The sequence below is a fragment of the Oncorhynchus tshawytscha genome, linkage group LG28 (genome assembly GCF_018296145.1).
Source record: "Oncorhynchus tshawytscha isolate Ot180627B linkage group LG28, Otsh_v2.0, whole genome shotgun sequence".
NCBI classification, from domain to species: Eukaryota; Metazoa; Chordata; class Actinopteri; order Salmoniformes; family Salmonidae; genus Oncorhynchus; species Oncorhynchus tshawytscha.
Window position 1 is genome coordinate 16,249,742 of NC_056456.1, and position 21,122 is coordinate 16,270,863.

The following is a 21,122-nucleotide window of genomic DNA, read 5'->3' on the forward strand; positions in this document are numbered from 1 at the left end:
ACTTAATTGACTCGAGATGTTTCGTTTTTTAAATTTTGAATTCATTTGTAAAAGATTGAAAAACATAATTCCACTTTGACATTATGGGGTGTGTAAGGCCAGTGACACAAATGTAATCCATATTGAATTCAGGCTGTAACGCAACAAAAGGTGGAAGAAGTCAAGAGGTGTGAATACGTTCTGACGGCAGTGTGTATTTAACCTTGGTAGGTGTGAAGTTCCTACCACATTACCTGCAGGGGAATCGATCTGTTCGTGTCCTGCAGCCAATGTTCTCACCACGTTTTCACATTTAGCAAACGATTGTTTGTGTGTGTAAGTGTGCGTGTGCGTTAATGCCCGCGATCCGTGCGTATGTGGAGGAGTGCGTGAGCGAGAGAAGGAGAACAAGGCGCGGAGGAGGAGTGGAGGAGGAGGGTGTATTTTAGTGTGAGTATATGAAGAACTGACTGATTGAAAATAAGAGCTCTGTGTGACATTTCAGGGGTTGAGATCACTGTTTAACTCACTATGGGAAGGTCAGCCTGTTAATTTCACTACCAAGCTGGAGCGGGAAGGGGGGGTTGAGATCACTGTTTAACTCACTATGGGAAGGTCAGCCTGTTAATTTCACTACCAAGCTGGAGCGGGAAGGGGGGTTGAGATCACTGTTTAACTCACTATGGGAAGGTCAGCCTGTTAATTTCACTACCAAGCTGGAGTGGGAAGTGGGGGTTGAGATCACTGTTTAACTCACTATGGGAAGGTCAGGAAGCTGGTGCGGGAAGGGGGGTTGAGATCACTGTTTAACTCACTATGGGAAGGTCAGCCTGTTAATTTCACTACCAAGCTGGTGGGAAAGGGGGGTTGAGATCACTGTTTAACTCACTATGGGAAGGTCAGCCTGTTAATTTCACTACCAAGCTGGAGCGGGAAGGGGGGGGTTGAGATCACTGTTTAACTCACTATCGGTTAATGAAACTGACATTTAAAGGCTTTTTCAACTTTTTGATTCTGATTATTTTGATTCTGATTCTTCATGGAACAGAAAGAGGGGTGTGGTATTGGTTAAGGAAACCATAGAATTAGAATACTAGAATGGACATGAACTTTCTTATGATGGTTCAAAGGTCAACCACGGTTTGCCAGTGCTCTGATAAGATATTGTGTAAAACAATGAATGTGAAGAATTTATCTGCACTGTATGTGTGTTAGCTAGCTAGCCAAACAGTTTTAGATGAATGATTTTCCAAATTAACTCCCAATATGCCAACATTCCATTCAAACAATGCAGTCAATTCACAGCCATACACTGGTTTCAATCAGTTGATGAGGGGACATAGACAAGTTGTAAAAAGTACTGAAATTGTATCATATAATAGCACTCAAAGCTTTCCAAGAAAACAAAATCTGAGACATGTGTGGTCTGTTTAAATATATTTTAGAGGCTATTTATACAGAAAATTGGAATATAACCCATATAAACTGTATTTCTAATTATATTATAATTTCATTACACAATTTCTGATACATCACATGCCTCACTTTTATTTTTCTGCATAAGTAAAATCAGGAAATAGATCACCTATGCCTCTACTGCCATTCATTCCAATTAGGCTATTTTAGAATTTCTCCCTGGCCAAGATGGCTGCCATTTTCGCCCCATTATGGAACTTTGAGGGTTAATGACATATGCCCCTCTAGTAATTTAATAGAATCTCTATGAATGAAACTGACATTTAAAGGCTTTTTCCCCTTCTGATTATTCTTTTTCTTCTTCAAATTCGTATATTACATTGGGCTCATTAAGCCCCTGTAACCTTTTATAAATGGGTCTGGATGAGAAGCTAAAGGCTAAAGATGAGGAGGAATATTTTTAACAGGACATTTTTAAATGTAACATAAGTCGATGTAATGTCAAGACAGGTTCCGAACTTAGTAATTAGGCAATGATAATTCTGCTGGGGAAATATTGTAGTGGTGATGGTGCAAATTATGACGATGAGGATAGTTTTGATGGACTTTTTACAGTTCCCACAATTGTTTCTGCTCATTCAGTACAATACAATTCATACTCCTCTCTGCCTTTCGTACATCAATTTCCCACTCCTATTTCTGCCAATTAATTTTAATTTGTCCGCTTTCTGCTAACCACAATATTTGACTTTGCTGTTTTCTCTATTCTAGTCGTTTTCTAAAGGCTACCTCGTTCCTCCCTCTCAATTTTGCCATCCTTCCCTCAATTTCACCATCCTTCTCACTATCCTTCTCACCAATCTTTCTCTCTCTCTCTCTCTTTCTCTCTCTGTGCCCATTGGCACTCTTTATCTATCATTTCAATCTGTTGGCAGAGAGCCTTGAAATTCACCAACCAACTGTCGTCAACCCTATGAATACCATGCAGCTACCTGTTCATGTTTTTCCCCTGCTCCCCCCTTCCTGCCCCTGCCCCTGTCCCAAAAATATCTTATCAGCTCCACAGTGCTGAACCCTCCTCCCACCTGACTGTCATGCCTGACGAGCGCCTATCTCCATCACTGGCAGCCATGACAAGTGCTCTGTCTGCACCACTGACAGAGCTAAGGAAGTGACATAATTTCCCTTAGGAGAGGGGGAGGGGTGGGAGTAGCGGGGGGGGGGAGAGGAGTGCAGCCCTAACCCTGACAGACAGGGACAGTTAAGACAAAGTGTTCCTGGGTAGCGTTGGGGTGCATAGAGGACAAATAATTATCTGGGGGGCTTTATTTTATCAGTCAGTTCCTGTAGATCCCAACTAGAACACACCCTAACCTAGTGTTGGCACGATACCAGAATTTTGACTTCTATACCGTTACCAGGGTTAGTATCATGATACTCGATACCAAAATGATACCACTGCATAAAAGAAGGCATATTAGCCAAAGTCACAAAATGGCAGTTGATCCAGATTGATGTTTTGAGTTCAATATCATTACATTTTTAAATGTTTGATTTTTGAATGTGCCCATTAATTAAGCAATTATAAATTCATGCAATCACTTTGACTTGTCTAGCAATCTAACTACATAACATAATGGTAATCATTTATTTAAATGGTAAATCTCTTGATAAATTGGGTACATCAAGATGTAGCCTATAGGCCTTTTTACAATGCATATTCAGTAGGCGTGTAGGTGTGTGTGTGCATGTGTTGAGTTATTGAGATTGTTTTTGGCTGATTCCATGGGGCTATAGATGAAAAACAATCTGTTTTCCTTCCATTTGGGACCGATTCTGCGTTTGGTTAATGATGTTTGTCCCCCATGAGACACTGTAGACGCGGAAGCCTATTTCACTTCCTCAAAATCCCCAGAATTAATCTAAGATAACTCAAGAAATCTGTAGTTCATTTTCACGAGGATGTTTTAGTTGCACAATTTTATATCTAACTAAGGTTTTTGGTGCAGTATTTCTCAAGTAAAAAAATGTGCCACATGTTTTCTTATGTAAACAGTCGGAGCTGCAGGGCAGGCCTGTCTCACTGCTATTGGATAGAGAGCAATCACCATAGCTCTTCACCCCATGTTCGTGGGCAAATGGACATCGTCTAATCAAAACCTAACCCAAATTTTCCATGGTGTGACCCACGGGTGTTCCAAACTCTGCTTTAGAAAAAAATGACTAAGACCCAAATGATCCTATTTACAATTTGTAGTATAACATTTTGACATTAGAATAACTGTTTCGGACTCATACCGATGCCCCATAGGCCGTTTTCAAAGGGATTTGTTGCTTTTTGAAGTCAGTCCCTCTTTTAAGACCCAGCAGAATACCACTGCTGGCTTGCATCTGAAGCTAAGCAGGGTTGGTCCTAATCAGTCCCTGGATGAGACTAGATGCCAGTAGGAGGCACTCTTTCCTCTATTCTAAAAACAAAAATATCCCAATGCCCCAGGGCAGCGATTGGGGACATTGCCCTGTATAGGGTGCCGTCTTTCGGATGGAATGTTAAACGGGTGTCCTGACTCTGGTCACTAAAGACCCCATGGCACCAGGGCCTCCTGAGTGGCGTAGCGGTCTAGGGCACTGCATCGCAGAACCCAGGTTTGATCCCAGGCTGTATCACAACCGGCAGTGATCGAGAGGCCCATAGGGCGGAGCACAATTGGCCCGGTATTGTCTGGGTTAGGGGAGCGTTTGGCCAGGGGGTGGGCTTTACTTGGCTCATCACGCTCTAGCGACTCCTTGTGACAGGCCGGGCGCCTGCAGGCTGACCTCGGTCGTCAGGTGAACAGTGTTTCCTCTGACACATCACTTAAGCAGCGCTGTTTGCCGAGTCATGTTTCGCCACCCGAGCCCGTTGGGGAGTTACAGCGACCAGACAAGATCAAAATTGTGGAGAAAAAGGGGGCAGGGGTGTTAACTCTGGTGTCCTGGCTATATTCCCAATCTGGCCCTCATACCATCATGGCCACGTAATCATCCCCAGCTTCCAATTGGCTCATTCATCCCCCTCCGCTCCCCTGTAACTATTCCCTAGGTCGTTGATGTAAATGAGGATGTGTTCTCAGCCAACTTACCCGGTAAAATAAGTGTCAAACAAAAAGAAGAAGAAAAAGACCCATGACTTCACTCACAGTCAGTTCAAGGTTCAACCATAGATGATCTTGACTGGGAGAGATGTGAGGCGGGGGAGACTAAGTGAATTAATTACGTTTTTGGTGACAATCAGCTTTGAAATGGTTTGCATATTATCGTACAAAAAAGTGCTGGGTAGTGAATTGTTAACTTCAGCTGTAAACTAGCAAGCAAAGTTAGCCTACAAAGCTGGAATATTCCGGTGTCTTCTAGCAATGTAAAGTGTTCTAGCCTATAATGAACATTATGGTGCAAACAGTAATGAACCGTTTCAACATTTCTACATGCCGTGCTGCATTAGTCAAGTGTGTAAACTTCTGTGCAGTATAAGTGGTGATGTAGCCCAGACTCCCAGTGAGACTTGATCCTCTCTCAATCAATAGACGACGTGAGACACATTTGAAGTACCGAAAGTAACAACAATTCTAGTTCCACACCATTTGTCATGTTCTTGTTTATAAAAAAGTACCGAAGTTTCAGGTATACCTGCAACACTACCCAACCCAAAGCACCTCCTCTCCCACCATCTTCACGTTGTTATTTCTTTCTTGAGTGTAGGCTGTTGTTGTGGGGTGGACAGTTCCCCAAATTAGTTAGTCAGAGAGGGCTAAAGGACTGAAGCATTGTGCCTGTGAGGTCCAGACTGGAACACAGACAGAACACACATGCCCACATCTTTATTTCAACTGAAAGCTTCAAGCTTACACCAGTCCAGGACTACTTACGTGCTCTAGTTGTGTCCCAGTCTCACTTGATATGTATATATGCACTCTTTATTTCTCTCCCCTTCCCTGGCACTAACAATTGAAAATAAATTAACATTCCTGAGGCTTTATTTTGTCCTTCTCTAAGCCTGTTGAGAGTACTGGGGGGCGAACCCAGCAGGTCAAGCCATACTCACAAGCTGTCAATCATTCCCAGTGACCCTCCCGCCCATTTCTTTTTCCTCCCTTCCCATTCTTCTCTCCCTCTCCTCTTGCTCTCTCTCTCTCATCTATTCAGTTACTACCTTCTTAGAAAACCCTGGACCCCCACTCTCGCTCTCTCTAGATTATCTCTCTCTCTTTTGCTATCTTTCGCTCTCTCTCTCTCTCTCTCTCTCTCTCTCTCTCTCTCTCTCTCTCTCTCTCTCTCTGGGCTACTCTTTTGCCGGTCGCCTCCAGCTTGAGGCAGCCACAAGCTTTGTCAAAGAAGTTTCACATTCATTCAGCCTGCTGCTGCCCCAAACAGCCTCGTATTTCATGCTAGGACATGAGGCCTGTCTCTTTCCCATCCATTTATTCTAATTACATTTTAATTGCTTGCCTTTCCCCCTTTTGAAATGCTTGCTTGTTTTTTTCTCCCTATCATTCCTCTGATAACATGAAACATTTGTTTGCACTGTGCTGTTTTTTTTCCCGATCCTCCAGACTGATGATACATTTGTCTCCTCGCTCTTCTCGCTGTCTTATGGGTGGGAGAGAAAGAAAAACAGATGTTCTAGATGTTTGCACGTCATTTTTCATCCCCTGTGATGGATTCTGGGTGTCTGGGATGATATACTGCTAATAGATAGAGCAAATACAGGAAGAGATTCATTCCTGTAGTTCCTTTATGGGGGAACATTGAGCAAAAAGTACAGATGATGAGTTAATAACGTCTAATGATTCTAGAAGATTTCAGGATTATTATTAAAGTTGGTTAAGGTTAATGTAGCTGGTGACAGTAAGTCATAACTGGGTCTGGTATACAATTGTTACTATAGCTGCTGCCATGGCGATGATGGTATTAGAACGAGATGTGATTATTCCTTCCTGGTTGACTAACAAGTAACCTCAATAATTCCCTCGCTGCTTGGAGGAGCTGTGCTGTAGATCATTTGTCCACATAAACACACCATCTCCCAGGGGTTAACTACGCCTGACTTACCTCTTTAAGTCATTTTCTGCTTGAGGAAGCTACCCGGCACCTACCACAATCTTCCCTTCCTTCCCCGACGTAAAACTATGATACGTCTGTCAGCACTCGCAAAGAAACGTCTTCATGTTAATCTGCTAATCCTTTTTTATCTCAAGTCTGACCAAATCCAGTCCAGAAACCCCGCCAAACAAAACGGCTGGTTGGGGAGGGGGAGGGGGGGGATGAGCTCCTCCGCAAGCTTAAGGGAGAAAGGGAACATGTTACTCAGCGGGGCGACGGTGCGGGTGGGTCTGAGTAGTACTGAGTACTGTGCAGGAGAAGAAAGGGGCCCCGGGGCAGGCTGTGCGGGAGGCAGGGAGGGAACCCCAGGCCCCGCAGGCCCCTCGCCCCCTGGTGTCTAGTTGGGATCAGCGGTTGAGCCAGCCCAGCAGGGCAGAGGGGTTAGTGGGTAGGGGGTATTGGGGAGGGGTGTATCCTCTACCCCATAAACCCCCTGTCTCTCCAGTCTCCACCGGTCAACCACCATGCGTCTTTCATTAAAGCCCCCCTTCCTTTAACCCCCTGCCTCCAGGACTCATATTTGTGGATGATAAATGTGTAAAGCGCTAGGGGAGGGCGGCACAGTCACGGGGGACGACTGAATGTTAACCATTTTTCTGGTCTCCTGCCTTAAATGCATCTGCAGGGTGACAGGACAGGCCTCACACGTCACTCAGACACCAGAGTACCAGCGATTATTAGCGAGGCTCACGTTGTCTTGGGCCGCTCTGAGAGGGAGTAGCGTTTTCACTGCCGCTCCACTGTGTTATCTGATCTGGTGGCCTACTGCGGCTGGATAAGTCATTTCCGGACAAATAATCACATCTCACTCTCTCTGTCTCTGTGTCTGAAAGCACCACCTATCTTCTAACTGATATATCATCATAGCCTCGCATGCGTTAGCTTGGCGCCGCACAGTACAACAGTTTGTGGCAGATTTGACCTCGAAGCAAGATGAATTACCCGTGGGTCTGTAGACTATGTGCACTATGTTTAGTTAGCCTGTTAAAAACAGGACTCTCTAGCCACCCATAGAGCCATTTTAAAGACTGAATCCATAATGGAGATTTAAATGATGACTCTGTATGCTAATGCATATAGAAGTTCCCACAACACAATGCTTTTTGTGTGTGTGCTGCCATATAAATATACCTTAGCAGTGCATTAGTGGAGCCCAGAGAGTGATCAGAACCGAGTGCTGCCCTGCTCAAATTTAGGTTCATTATAAAATAATCAGGGTAGTTGATGAGTGTCTCTGGAGAGGAGAACACAGAAACGCAAAGGATCCTCTCGTGGCGTCCTCCACACTTCAAAGTGTAAAATGCTGCGTACTGTGTTCATGATGACATGTCTTCATGGACAAGGTCACATTGTGGAAGTTAAATATAGGTAGTACATCATGAACTAGGTTAAGTCATGTGTACCGGATAGTAGTCTCTTTGGTGTGTTTGTTTTGTTTTTGTGCAGGTCAAGGTGTGTGTATGTGTATTTGCTTGTGTGTGTGTGTTCTTGTTTGCTAACATGTACACTACCGTTCAAAAGTTTGGGGTCACTTAGAAATGTCCTTGTTTTTTTGTCTATTTAAAATAACATCAACTTGATCAGAAAAACATTGTTAATGTTGTAAATGACTATTGTAGCTGGAAACAGCTGATTTTTTTTATGGAATATCTACATAGGGGTACATTATCAGCAACCATCAACGTGTTCCAATGGCACGTTGTGTTAGCTAATCCAAGTTTATCATTTTAAAATGCTAATTCAATTAGAGGCTCAAATTGGCAGGAAACAAAGAACTTTCTTCTGAAACTATTCAGTCTATTCTTGTTCTGAGAAATGAAGGCTATTCCATGTAATGGAACCCATAAATGCTGATACTCCAGATACTCAACTAGTCTAAAGAAGGCCAGTTTAATTTCTTCTTTAATCAGGACAACAGTTTTCAGCTGTGCTAACATAATTGCAAAAGGGTTTTCTAATGATCAATTAGCCATTAAAATGATCAACTTGGATTAGCTAACACAACGTGCCATTGGAACACAGGAGTGATGGTTGCTGATAATGGGCCTCTGTATGCCTATATAATAGATATTCCATAAAAAAATCTGCCGTTTCCAGCTACAATAGTCATTTACAACATTAACAATGTCTACACTGTATTTCTGATCAATTTTATGTTATTTTAATGGCCCAAAAATGTGCTTTTCCTTCAAAAACAAGAACATTTCTAAATGACCACACACTACCGTTCAAAAGTTTATGTGTGAAATGACCTCCGTCCGGCGTATTTGACTTGTATTCTAACAAGTCTCTCTGGTGTGTGGAGTGCGTCTTCTGGGAGTTGAGCCTAACCTTAGCCGAGGCAGACAAAGCTGGCTGGGCTGTTTGTGGTTCCCTTCAAGATAAGGAAGAAGCAGACAAAAGTACCTCACAAAGAAGCTGTGTCTCTAATGGTGTCCTGTCTGAGTCTGTGTGAGTGCGTTGCCTGAGCAACAGGGTCCTCTCTTGTGGGTATAAGGCAGTAGAGCTCTGGGGAGGAGATTGAGGGAGGCAGGGAGTGGAGGGATAAACGGGGTGAAGGTAGTCAGTGTAAACACTAATTCGCTACATGGAAAAGATGAGCCTATAGCCCAGGGATGAGTGCTCTGTCATCCTCTCTTCTACCCAAGAGTATTTCCTGTCAGAAGCGAATAATAAACACTAACGGTAGTCTTGATAGACTGAATAGCTCCAGTATTTCGTCAAACCTCTCCATTTGCCTGTCTGCATGGACTGAATATCTCACTATCTGACTGGTTTGACTGATGAATGTTTGTGGTCATTTTGGCAGATGCATATATCCGAAGTGACTTACTGTTATCACACATTTTCAGTATACATTTGTCTCGCCATGAATATTCACCATTTGTACTGTGTGTTGAATATTTATGGTAATGCATCGCTCAAACCCATCTTGAAAGATGGCAGCAGTGATGACATAGGCTTTGTGATGACGATGTTGTCTCGATTTGCAGCAGTACCCCCCTCCTTTTCACCCCAATCTTCCTCTCTGTATTTTCAGATGAGAAGATGACTGGTGAGGCTTCTCCTAAAACCACAGATCGCTGACTACTCCAAGACTCCTCTGCTTTTTCGATTCTATATCCTACAACCACAGTTGTTAACTAGAGGGCATCTGGAGACCTCTCCACACATCAACAATGGCTCCTGCAGCGTGGAGGTGTTTAGTTCTCCATTGTCTACTGCTCACCCTAATTCATTTCCATTGTTCAGAAGGTAAGTCCTTACTTGTCTGGATTTGAGTCCGATACATGGTGTGTGTGTGTGTGTGTGTGTGTGTGTGTGTGTGTGTGTGTGTGTGTGTGTGTGTGTGTGTGTGCCTGTGTTCACTGAATGTGATTGTGTTCCATGAAAGTATGTTTGCAGTCTTTTAATGGGAGTGAAGAGTTGTGTTCTATGGTGAATTCACTTCCAAGATCATTTACCATTGAAGGTTCACAATAGCACAGGGACTGAGTTGTTGATCTGAGTGCAGTGCACCGAGGCTTTTGTAATTCAGAAAACCCCATTCATTTTTATATGCAACTTGATAGGATGATTCTGTTCAGTCCTTGCACCTGGAGGCTTCAATCAAAGGAGATGGCATTTTGCCGAACAGAAGAGTTTTTGGAAAGAACTACTAGTGTTTTTTTGTGTTTGTTTTTCATGCTACCCAAAGGCATCTTGTGATTATTTTTTATTTTATTTTCCATGCCTTACTTTAGATTAGTACGTTTGGCTGTCATTACAAGTTTGTCAAACTATTCTCTCTGATATGTTCCCATCGGAGGCATTAATATCGGTTGGTTGGTATTTCTGCTTAATGACAATCATTACATGTCTGTTCGGTTTTACTCTCATTGTACTCAAATCACATGCTAGCGTGCCAAACATTGATTACAGCCAAACGTCAAAGCGTATCAACTCCTGAGGTTTCTTTTGAATTAAATATCTCTTTGTCATGTTTCTATTTCACACTTTCATAGATTTCAATAGTTTTTTTTGTTGTTTTGTATTTAAATCTGACTGTGAAATATGATTTGTTAACTAAAAAGAGATGGGGAATGGAACAGTCGAAGCAGGCACAAACATTCAGAAGGAGATAGACTCACTTTGTAGATGTATAGCATTTGAATACGATACTAAATAACTCAAATCTTTTTCCCAAGAAAACAAACGACCTCAGAAAAGTTTGAAGAATGGGGCTTCTGATTTGAGCTGCGAGATGGTCTGGGCTGAACGGTCCCGGTGATTTTCTTCTCAGGGCGGGTTCCTGCTTTGGTATGCAGAAAGTCAAGGTTTTGGGTTTCACTTGACGAAGCGAGGGCTCTCAGGCCTATGAATGCAAATTTGCCCATTTTTATCAAAGCAGGAATGTGTGTGGGTTTTCACATTGAAAACTATGTCGGATCCATCCGTACGCCACTCACCTTCACCCTGTGTGTGTGTGTGTGTGTGCCATTTTTTGAAGCATAAACCACATTTCCATGGATGTCCGACCTACAAAAGGCCCCCTCTTAAAAACGACTTCCTCTTTTCGATGAGGAGAAGATAGTCACGTCATAGTACTATGTACACCCAAAACAAAAACATTCCTTTTTTTTTGAAAATCTTTAATGACAGATGTATTTTTTTTTTTTTTTAAATCTTGTTTTTTGGGTTATTGAATGCTTATTCTAGGTTTTTGTAACTAGAGGAATGGAGTCGGCACAAATACTTGTGACTGTCCCCTCATTCCATCGAGTTAATTAACGCTTATGAAAAATGCCATTTGGTGGGTTTTCTTATTAGCATAATAGGGACATCATTGGAAACCATGCTTCAGTGCATGTGGTTTTTATATTCAAATATAGCTCTCTGATTCTCTCTCTATTTCTGCGCACTGCTTTTTAAAAAGTTCCAGTAATGACTTCCGTTCTATGTTTGCACTCGTGTCTTTTTATTGCTGCCTTTTCAAATCATTGTCTAACTTATATATTGACTAAGTATATCATTCCTGGAGCAGCAAACTGGGTCAGGGATGGTATCATGTTACCCAAGGGTGGTTTTAGACCGCCCAGCCTGTAGATATGAAGATAGAAGGTGACAACCAGATTCAGACCTAGCCAAGCAGCCAACCCTGCAAAGGTAGGGCCGAGTTCCTCTCACAATGGCAGTTATTATGAACTTCAAAGAAAAGAAGCCAATATTTTTTTTGTTGGGGGGGAATTATGGTCTGCGGTTTATTTTGTGTAGATATTGTGTAGCCGTCGTTCTGTTGTTAAAACCAGGAGTGGAATAAGCCCCTCAACCGAAACATCCAAACGTGTATGAAACAGAAAGAGGAAGATAAAAGTCGTTTCTCTTCTTTGTCTGTGTCATCTCTTTGTGTAGATGGGGATTAAGTATAATTCAGGAAACACTGTTTGTTTTGTTCCCAACAAGTGTTTGGATTGCAGGCGATATTCAGTTTCTACACCAGGTTCTGTCTATTTGACAAGCATATTAAACTGAGGTGTCAATGTTTTGTCTATTCAAATACCAGCCTTTGTGAAAAGTGCCGAAGGGCTAAAGCAGACAGTGGTGTAATTATTTTTGACCTAGTTCATTCACATGACCCTTGTACATATTGAGAATTAGACAAACTTTTTCAGTCAGTGAAAATTGCCAAAATGCAGGCACTCTCATTCACTCCTAGTAGACATGGAGGGCTTCCAATTTTACTTAAACTATTTGCACATCATTTGAAATTTCACATGCATTGGACTGCATTGCTTTCATTAGCAGATCTTGCCTAAAAGTTATTATATTGTTCTATCAACTCCCATACTTGAGTGATTTTATTCTATCAAGATGGTTATAAGGGTCAACTATAGGTCCCACCTCATCCAAAATGATTGGACTCGAGCCATAAGAAAGCCATGGCTGTGTATTGATGGAATGGCCTCCCATGTGCCACACTGGTATTTCCAGTTGTCAGAGTGGAATGAATGGAAAGAAAGCAGCGAGCCTCGATTCTCCACACTGGCCCCCAGCCATTAACGTCCAGTCTGTCATCTGACTGATATGCTTGGTTTGGTGTTTTTATAATTCATATCTGAACGGTGCGGGTCTATGGCAGGGCTATCATGAATTATCAGTCGAGCCCTGGGAGATTCACAGATGACTGGCGAGACTGCGTGCTGTGAACATGCACACAGAACGCCCTCTGATTTATCCCTTTCCCACGGCACGTTCTGGCCCAAATGGAAGTCTTCCGTGAAACAAGACAGGTTTTATCGCTTGGACTTTCATCTAGCCGTGACCGCATGGGGGGGTGTCGCTGAGAGATGGATCTTAACCGTCACATTCACATTCTCAAAATGTTTATTATACTGCAGTCATCATTATAATTCAGTCAATATTGGCTACAGCATATGTAGCGATGCTTTCCCCACACAATCCTTTCCCTCACAATGCTTTCTCACCATGTCCATCTTTAAGATGAAATGTGTCTTTTTGAATGTAACCTTGTAGAATTTCCCATGAATAGGAGAAGCCGGTAAACCTAGATACGATTTGTCCAGAAAAGTGTCATTATTATGGGAAAAAGCTGTATTGAACAGCACAGGATTCAGCATTTCATTCTGCGAAAACAAAACACAATATCACCCTTGATGAGGTAATTTAGGTTAGCAGTGATTTCCTGAGTGGGTCTTGGGAAACCAAGAGCAGCAACAAGAATGTTCCGGTCTGTTCGTACGCGCAGCTATGATTTAAGAGTGCAGGCCTTTGGGAGAGGAGAGGCCTAGCTTGCTTTTATTGTGTATTTAGATGTGATTGTAAAACTCCCTGTTATATGGCCCTATGATGAACAGACACTCAATCTATTAGGTTGGAAGTTAAGCCTCCTGACAGGTTGATTTCATTTGCTTAGCATGCCCCTAAATCTTGTTTGCTGGCAGCGACACAACCCAGCTCAATTCACACCCCTCCAACGTCTCAAGTGGATATAAACACACGGGACCAGACCCCAGCCTCACTTTTTTCCCCACTCAAATGTGAGATCTACAGTTAAAGTAAATGGAAGTTCCTCAGACCCAAACAACCCAACTCGAATAATGGTGGTGGCAAAGTAATATTGTTCCCTGTGGTATATACAATAGAGAGGAGTTTCAGTTTAATTGAACACCCCTGCTTGAATGTAAATTCTTGGAGTTGGTTTTCACAAGTCACTTCCTTCCCAGGGCTTACAAATGTCAAGACAAAGTTTTAAAGCATTTAATCAAACGTTCATGTCTGCAAAAACACTTTAAAAAAATAATAATTCGGCATTAATCATGTATGGGACTTTAGAATAAGGAAGATGATTGAAGGTAATAGCAATATGTCCGATTTTATTACAGTATAATTTCCAGTTCAAATGGTAATATTTACATAGAGATGAATTGAAGCCAAGAGTATGTCACATTGAATCAACAATATACACAACATATAGCAAATACTAGACAACAAATAAGATTTATTACAGGTGAGACCAAAGACAAGAATAGCGATGATCAGTGTAAACAATGCAATCTGTCGTATTGCGGCATGACTATTTCTACCTGCGCTATTGAATGTTTTAACTTGGCATTGTTCTCCTTCATCATGACATATTTTAATGTGTCCGGGACATTGTGTTTTTAAAAGACAATTCTCTTAAGGCGATTGTTTGATGGGGGTGGCGCCGGAGGGGAAGGCAGCCGTCTTAACGGCTCTTAACTAACCATGCTATTTAGTTAGTTTTTTTTTTGCGTTCGCGATTTAAGCAGTGACTCGGTCTATAAAAAAGTTTTCACATGAAGCAGATGCTAAACTACAGGACTGTTTTTCTAGCACAGACTGGAATATGTACCGGGATTCTTCAATAAGTGCTTCAAGGACGTCGTCCCCTCAGTGACTGTACGTACATACCCCAACCAGAAGCCATGGATTACAGGCAACATTCACACTGAGCTAAAGGGAAGAGCTACCGCGTTCAAGGAGCGGGACTCTAACCCAGAAGCTTATAAGAAATCCCGCTATGCCCTCCGACGAACCTCCAACGAACCAAAGCATCAGTACAGGACTAAGATCGAATTGTACTACACCGGCTCCGACACTCGTCGGATGTGGCAGGGCCTGCAAACTATTACAGACACAATCCTACCAGACAAGCTATATAACTTCTATGCTCGCTTCAAGGCAAGTAACACTGAAACATGCATGAGAGCATCAGCTGTTCTGGACGACTGTGTGATCAAGCTCTCTGCTGCCGATGTAAAACCTTTAAACAGGTCAACATTCACAAGACCGCAGGGCCAGACGGATTACCAGGATGTGTACTCCAAGCATGCATTGACCAACTGGCAAGTGTCTTCACTGACATTTTCAACCTCTCCCTGTCTGATTCTGTAATACCAACATGTTTCAAGCAGACCACCATAGTCCTTGTGGCCAAGAGCACTAAGGTAACCTGCCTAAATGACTACTGACCCATAGCACTCATGTCTGTAGCCATGAAATGCTTTAAATGGCTGGTCATGGCTCACATAAACACCATCTTCCCAGAAACCCTAGACCCACTCCAATTTGCATACTGCACCAACAGATCCACAGATGATGCAATCTCTACTGCACTCCACACTGCCCTTTCACACCTGGACAAAAGGAACACCTATGCGAGAATGCTATTCATTGACTACAGCTCAGCGTTCAACACCATGAGACCGCCTATAGGGAGGAGGTCAGAGACCTGACCGTGTGATGCAAGGACAACAACCCCCCTCAACGTGATCAAGACAAAAGAGATGATTGTGGACAACAGGAAAAGGAGGACAGTGCACGCCCCCATTCTCATCGACGGGCTGCAGTGGAGCAGGTTGAGAGCTTTACTGATCTATGCATAGTCACTTTAATAAGTCTACCTACATGTACATAATGCCTCAATTACCCCCTGTATATAGCCCCGCTATTGTTATTTCACCCCCCTCTTCAAAGGGGGTGACGCTCTAGATACAAACAATTATAGACTTATATCCATCCTGCCCTGCCTTTCTAAAGTCTTCGAAAGCCAAGTTAAGAAACAGATCACTGACCATTTTGAATCCCACCGTACCTTCTCCGCTGTGCAATCCGGTTTCCAAGCTGGTCACGGGTGCACCTTGGCCATGCTCAAGGTACTAAACGATATCAATCGATAAAAGACAGTACTGTGCAGCCTTCTTCATCGACCTGGCCAAGGCTTCCGACTGTCAATCACAACATTCATATTGGCAGACTCAACAGCCTTGGTTTCTCAAATGACTGCCTTGCCTGGTTCACCAACTACTTCTCAGACAGAATTCAGTGTGTCAAATCGGAGGGCCCATTGTCCGGACCTCTGGCAGTCTCTTTGGGGGTACCACAGGGTTCAATTCTCGGGCTGACTCTTTTCCCTGTATATATCAATGTCGCTCTTGCTGCGGGTGATTCCCTGATCCACCTCTACGCAGACGACACCATTCTGTATACATCTGGCCCTTCCTTGGACACTGTGTTAACTAACCTCCAAACGAGCTTCAATGCCATACAACACTGCTTCCGTGGCCTCCAACTGCTCTTAAACGCTAGTAAAATAAATGCATGCTTTTCAACCGTTCGCTGCCCGCACCCGCCCGCCCGACTAGCATCACTGCTCTGGACGGTTCTGACTTAGAATATGTGGACAACTACAAATACCTAGGTGTCTGGCTAGACTGTAAACTCTCCTTCCAGACTCATATTAAACATCTCCAATCCCAAACTAAATCTAGAATCGGCTTCCTATTTCGCAACAAAGCCTCCTTCACTCACGCCGCCAAACACACCCTCGTAAAACTGACTATCCTACCGATCCTTGACTTCGGCGATGTCATTTACAAAATAGCTTCCAACACTCTACTCAGCAAACTGGATGCAGTCTATCACAGTGCTCTCCATTTTGTTACCAAAGCCCCCTATACCACCCACCACTGCGACCTGTATGCTCTAGTCGGCTGACCCTTGCTAGATTTTCGTTGCCAGATCCACTGGCTCCAGGTCATCTATAAGACAATGCTAGGTAAAGCTCTGCCTTGTCTGCTAGGTAAAGCTATCTCATCATCAGCTCACTGGTCACGATAACAACACCCACCCGTAGCACGCGCACTAGCAGGTATCTCTCACGGGTCATCCCCAAAGCCAACACGTCCTTTGGCCACCTTTCCTTACAGTTCTCTGCTGCCAATGACTGGAACGAATTGCAAAAATCACTGAAGCTGGAGACTTATATTTCCCTCACTAACTTTAAACATCAGCTATCTGAGCAGCTAACTGATCGCTGCAGCTGTACATAGCCCATCTGTAAATAGCCCACCCAATCTACCTACCTTATCCCGATATTGTTTTTATTTACTTTTCGGCTCTTTTCCACACCAGTATGTCTACTTGCACATCATCTGCTCATCTATCACTCCAATGTTAATTTGCTAAATTGTAATTACATTGCTACTATGGCCTATTTATTGCCTTACCTCCTCACGCCATTTGCACACACTGTATATAGACTTTCATTTTTTTCCTATTGTGTTATTGACTGTACGCTTGTTTATTCCATGTGCAACTCTGTGTTGTTGTTTGTGTCGCACTGCTTTGCTTTATCTTGGCCAGGTTGCAGTTGTAAATGAGAACTTGTTCTCAAATAGTTTACCTGGTTAAATAAAGGTGAAATAAAATACAAATAAAAAATGTACTGCCGCTCTTTAAACATTTGTTATTCTTATCTCTTACTTTTTAAAGGTATTTTCTTAAGTCTGCATGGTTGGTTAAGGGCTTGTAAGTAAGCATTTCACTGTAAGGTTGTATTCAGCACATGTGACAAATCAAATCAAATTTGATTTTACAGGATGAAAGGGGATCTTGGCTCTATCAAAGGGAAAGTAGTCTATCATATATTGCATCCGTAGTGTCTGTGAAGAAAATGATTGCTATTTAGAGAATAATTTGTTGCTGACGTTGACTTTACACTGCAGTCGATTTTGTAGGAGTTTATAATTATTTTTTTTGGCAGCATTGAATATGATATACACCCCAGATGTTAATTACTACAACAACAAAAAAAGATATAAAAATAAAAAGGAGTGAAGCAATTCAAAAATAAATTACGATAGTGTGTGTGTGCGCACGTGTTTGCTTGCATATTTCTGTCAGTGGTGTATTTGTGTGATAGGTTAGTCTACATACTGATTACTATTCTGTGTGTGTGTGTGTATTTGTGTCTCATTGGGCTTGGTTTATTTCCACTATGTTTTATTAGCAGCAGCACTCTTGTTTGTGTACCTCTGTCTGCTAGGTCTGTATACTCTAGATGGTGTGAACGAATACCACTCTGTAGCATGTAATAGTAAATCCCCCAAGGCTAGGGAGGCTGTGCCATGGAGCATGACCACATTTTCTGTCCAGGAATTAAATGTCACCTCGGGGTGGGTCACCTGCAAACAAAAGGGCTGCTGGGCGATTTGCAGGTATAAACAGCCCAAGATAAGGAACCCTTCTACTGCTGTGCAGGAAATTGAATAAGTGTGGTTAGAGAGGGAATAAAGTCCCCCGAAACGGGGGTCTGAGAAACAGAGAGACTGAGAGAGTGAGGCACAAAGAGCGTTTTTGTTTGCCTGGTACGTTATCAGCATATTCCTCCGTTGAGTGCGCAGGGCTGCCAGCCCGCAATGGCTCCTCATTGAAGTGAAGGAGGGGGGCAGGGAACCAGGAAGCTGTCTGTCATCAAGGTCTCCCCATCTGGCCAATCTCTTATCAGTGGCCAGGCTGCTTGTTGCTCGTATTGACCGGTGGAGGAGTGGAGGGGGCAAGGTCATCACAGTCATCACACTCTAGTCAATCAGTGGTCAGTCAGACAATGTTCCAGAGATTGTCCGCCTGTTGGGTTGGGCTACTGCATTGGAATGTGTCTGGATTCTGTTTGTCTCTCACTTCATTGACCAAGCTCTAAAAGGGTCACCTACAACGACCGTATATGGGATGTTGGAATGTGATTTCTATAAAATGATTATACAACGGGTGGGTCTAATCCGGAATTCTGATTGGTTAAAAGTGCATTCCAGCCGGTGTCTATTGCACAAGTTACCACTGGCTAAATCTATGACGTTAAAATACCTATTTACTCTGTTCCATCTGACTGTGCATCTCATCAGCCCAGGCAGGGATGTTATCCTCAACAGAATTGATGGGTCCCCCTCGGGACGGTTGAGCTAATGTAGGCTAATGCGATTAGCATGAGGTTGTAAGTAGCAAGAACGTTTCCCAGGACATAGACATATCTGATATTGACAGAAGCTTAAATTCTTGTTCATCTATCTACACTGTACAATTTACAGTAGCTAATACAGTGAAATAATACCATGCTATTGTTTGAAGAGAGTGCACAGTTATGAACTTGAAAAGTTATTAATAAACCAATTAGGCACATTTGGGCAGTTTTGATACAGCATTTTGAACATAAATGCAATGGTTCATGGATCAGTCTAAAAACTTAGCACATACACTGCTAAATTGCACCTGGGCTGGAATAATACATTAGGGTCTTTCTCTTGCATTTCAAAGATGATGGTACAATTATTTTATAACAGTTTTTTTATTTTTATTATCTTTTACCAGATCTAATGTGTTATATTCTCCTACATTTCACATTTCTACAAACTTAAGTGTTTCCTTTCAAATAATATCAATAATATGCATATCCTTGCATCAGGTCCTGAGCTACAGGCAGTTAGATTTGGGTATGTCATTTTAGGTGAAAATTTGAAAAAAAGTGGAGGAGCCTTAAGAGGTTTTGAAAACTTGATCTCCACTATAAAAAGCATCTAGACATTATCTCACATGTCTTTTAGACAAACATTTAGTTTTCAACAGTGGAGAATTGTATAAACCTTGCTGTCTGTCTCTCAGACATTTGCAACAATGTTTCAATATTCTAATTCGATCTCCAACTATCCCATAGTAATGAACGTGTGGGGTTCGGGAGACGAGAGAGAGAGAGAGAGGCAAGCAGAGTTTCTCAGCCAGTCGAAATCATGAATCAGCTGACATCATTTTATGGATATATACAAAGAAATGTAAATTGAAAAAAAAGGTAAAACGAAGCGAAGTGCAGCTAGTTTGTAGTTTTTCCAGCTTCAATTTGAAGTTATTGTGTTAGCTGTGTTGTTGCCTAGCTCCTCTGAACAACAGTGTCCTAACGAGAGAGCAAATTTTCTATGCCAGGCGAAATCGCGCCTCATTAGCGCCTTGTTATGGATGTATCCAAATATGTCACTAGAAAACAGCTTAAACAAATACAGCTACTGTTGTTATTCTGGCTGCACTGTTTGATGTGACTGTAAAGTTAGCTGTAGTTGGCTTGCTAGCATGCAAGGGATAAGAACGTTCCCAGCCAGTATGGCAATGGAACATTTAGAACGAACGACTGGGTGCGTCCATAGATATAGAACAAAAAGAATGAACGACTGGGTCTTGTCTCTGGCAACCAAACCAATTTAACGAACGACAAGCCGGCTTGGGTAGCAACCCTAGATTTGTTTCGGGACTATATCTTGTAGAAGGACGAAATGGTATGAATAAATTCATCAAAATAACGTTTTTAATGAAAATATGTACAGTTGAAGTCGGAAGTTTACATGCAACTTAGCCAAATACATTTAAACTCCGTTTTTCACAATTCCTGACACTTATTCCAAGTAAAACATTCCCTGTCCCTGTCAGTTAGGATCATCACTTTATTTTAAGAATGTGAAATGTCAGAATAATAGTTGAGAGAATGATTTATTTCAGTTTTTATTTCTTTCATCACATTCCCAGTGGGTCAGAAGTTTACATACAATCAGTTAGTATTTGGTAGCATTGCCTTTCAATTGTTTCACTTGGGTCAAACTTTTCGGGTAGCCTTCCACAAGCTTCCCACAATATGTTGGGTGAATTTTGGCCCATTCCTCCTGACAGCTGGTGTGACTGAATCAGGTTTGTAGGCCTCCTTGCTTGCACACGCTTTTTCAGTTCTGCCCATCCTTTCTATAGGATTAAGGTCAAGGTTTTGTGATGGCCACTCCAATACGTTGACTTTGTTGTCCTTAAGCCATTTTGCCACAACTTTGGAAGTATGCTTGGGGTCATTGTCCATTTGGAAAACCCATTTGCGACCAAGCTTTAAGTTCCTGACTGATGTCTTGAGATGTTGCTTCAATATATCCACATAATTTTCCGTCTTCATGATGCCATCTATTTTGTGAAGTGCACTAGTCCCTCCTGCAGCAAAGCACCCCCACAACATGATGCTGCCACCCCCATGCTTCACGGCAAGCCTCCCTCTTTTTCCTCCAAACATAACAATGGTAATTATGGTCAAACAGTTCTATTTTTGTTTCATCAGACCAGAGGACATTTCTCCAAAAAGTACGATCTTTGTCCCCATGTGTAAACCATAGTCTGTTTTTTTAATGGCGGTTTTAGAGCAGCGGCTTCTTCCTTGCTGAGCGGCCTACCAGGTAAAGTCGATATTGGACTCGTTTTACTGTGGAAATAGA

At 42.4% G+C, this 21,122-nt stretch overlaps 1 protein-coding gene across 1 annotated transcript in view; it reads left to right on the top strand.

The window, feature by feature from the left end:
• The window catches only part of LOC112226826 (adhesion G protein-coupled receptor L2-like), a 121,173-nt gene that overhangs the window by 18,320 nt on the left and 81,731 nt on the right, over positions 1-21,122 (top strand). Inside the window, 1 exon segment of the mRNA XM_042308169.1 lies at positions 9,575-9,789. Coding sequence (XP_042164103.1) covers positions 9,714-9,789 — 76 coding nt within the window. The 5' untranslated portion in view covers positions 9,575-9,713.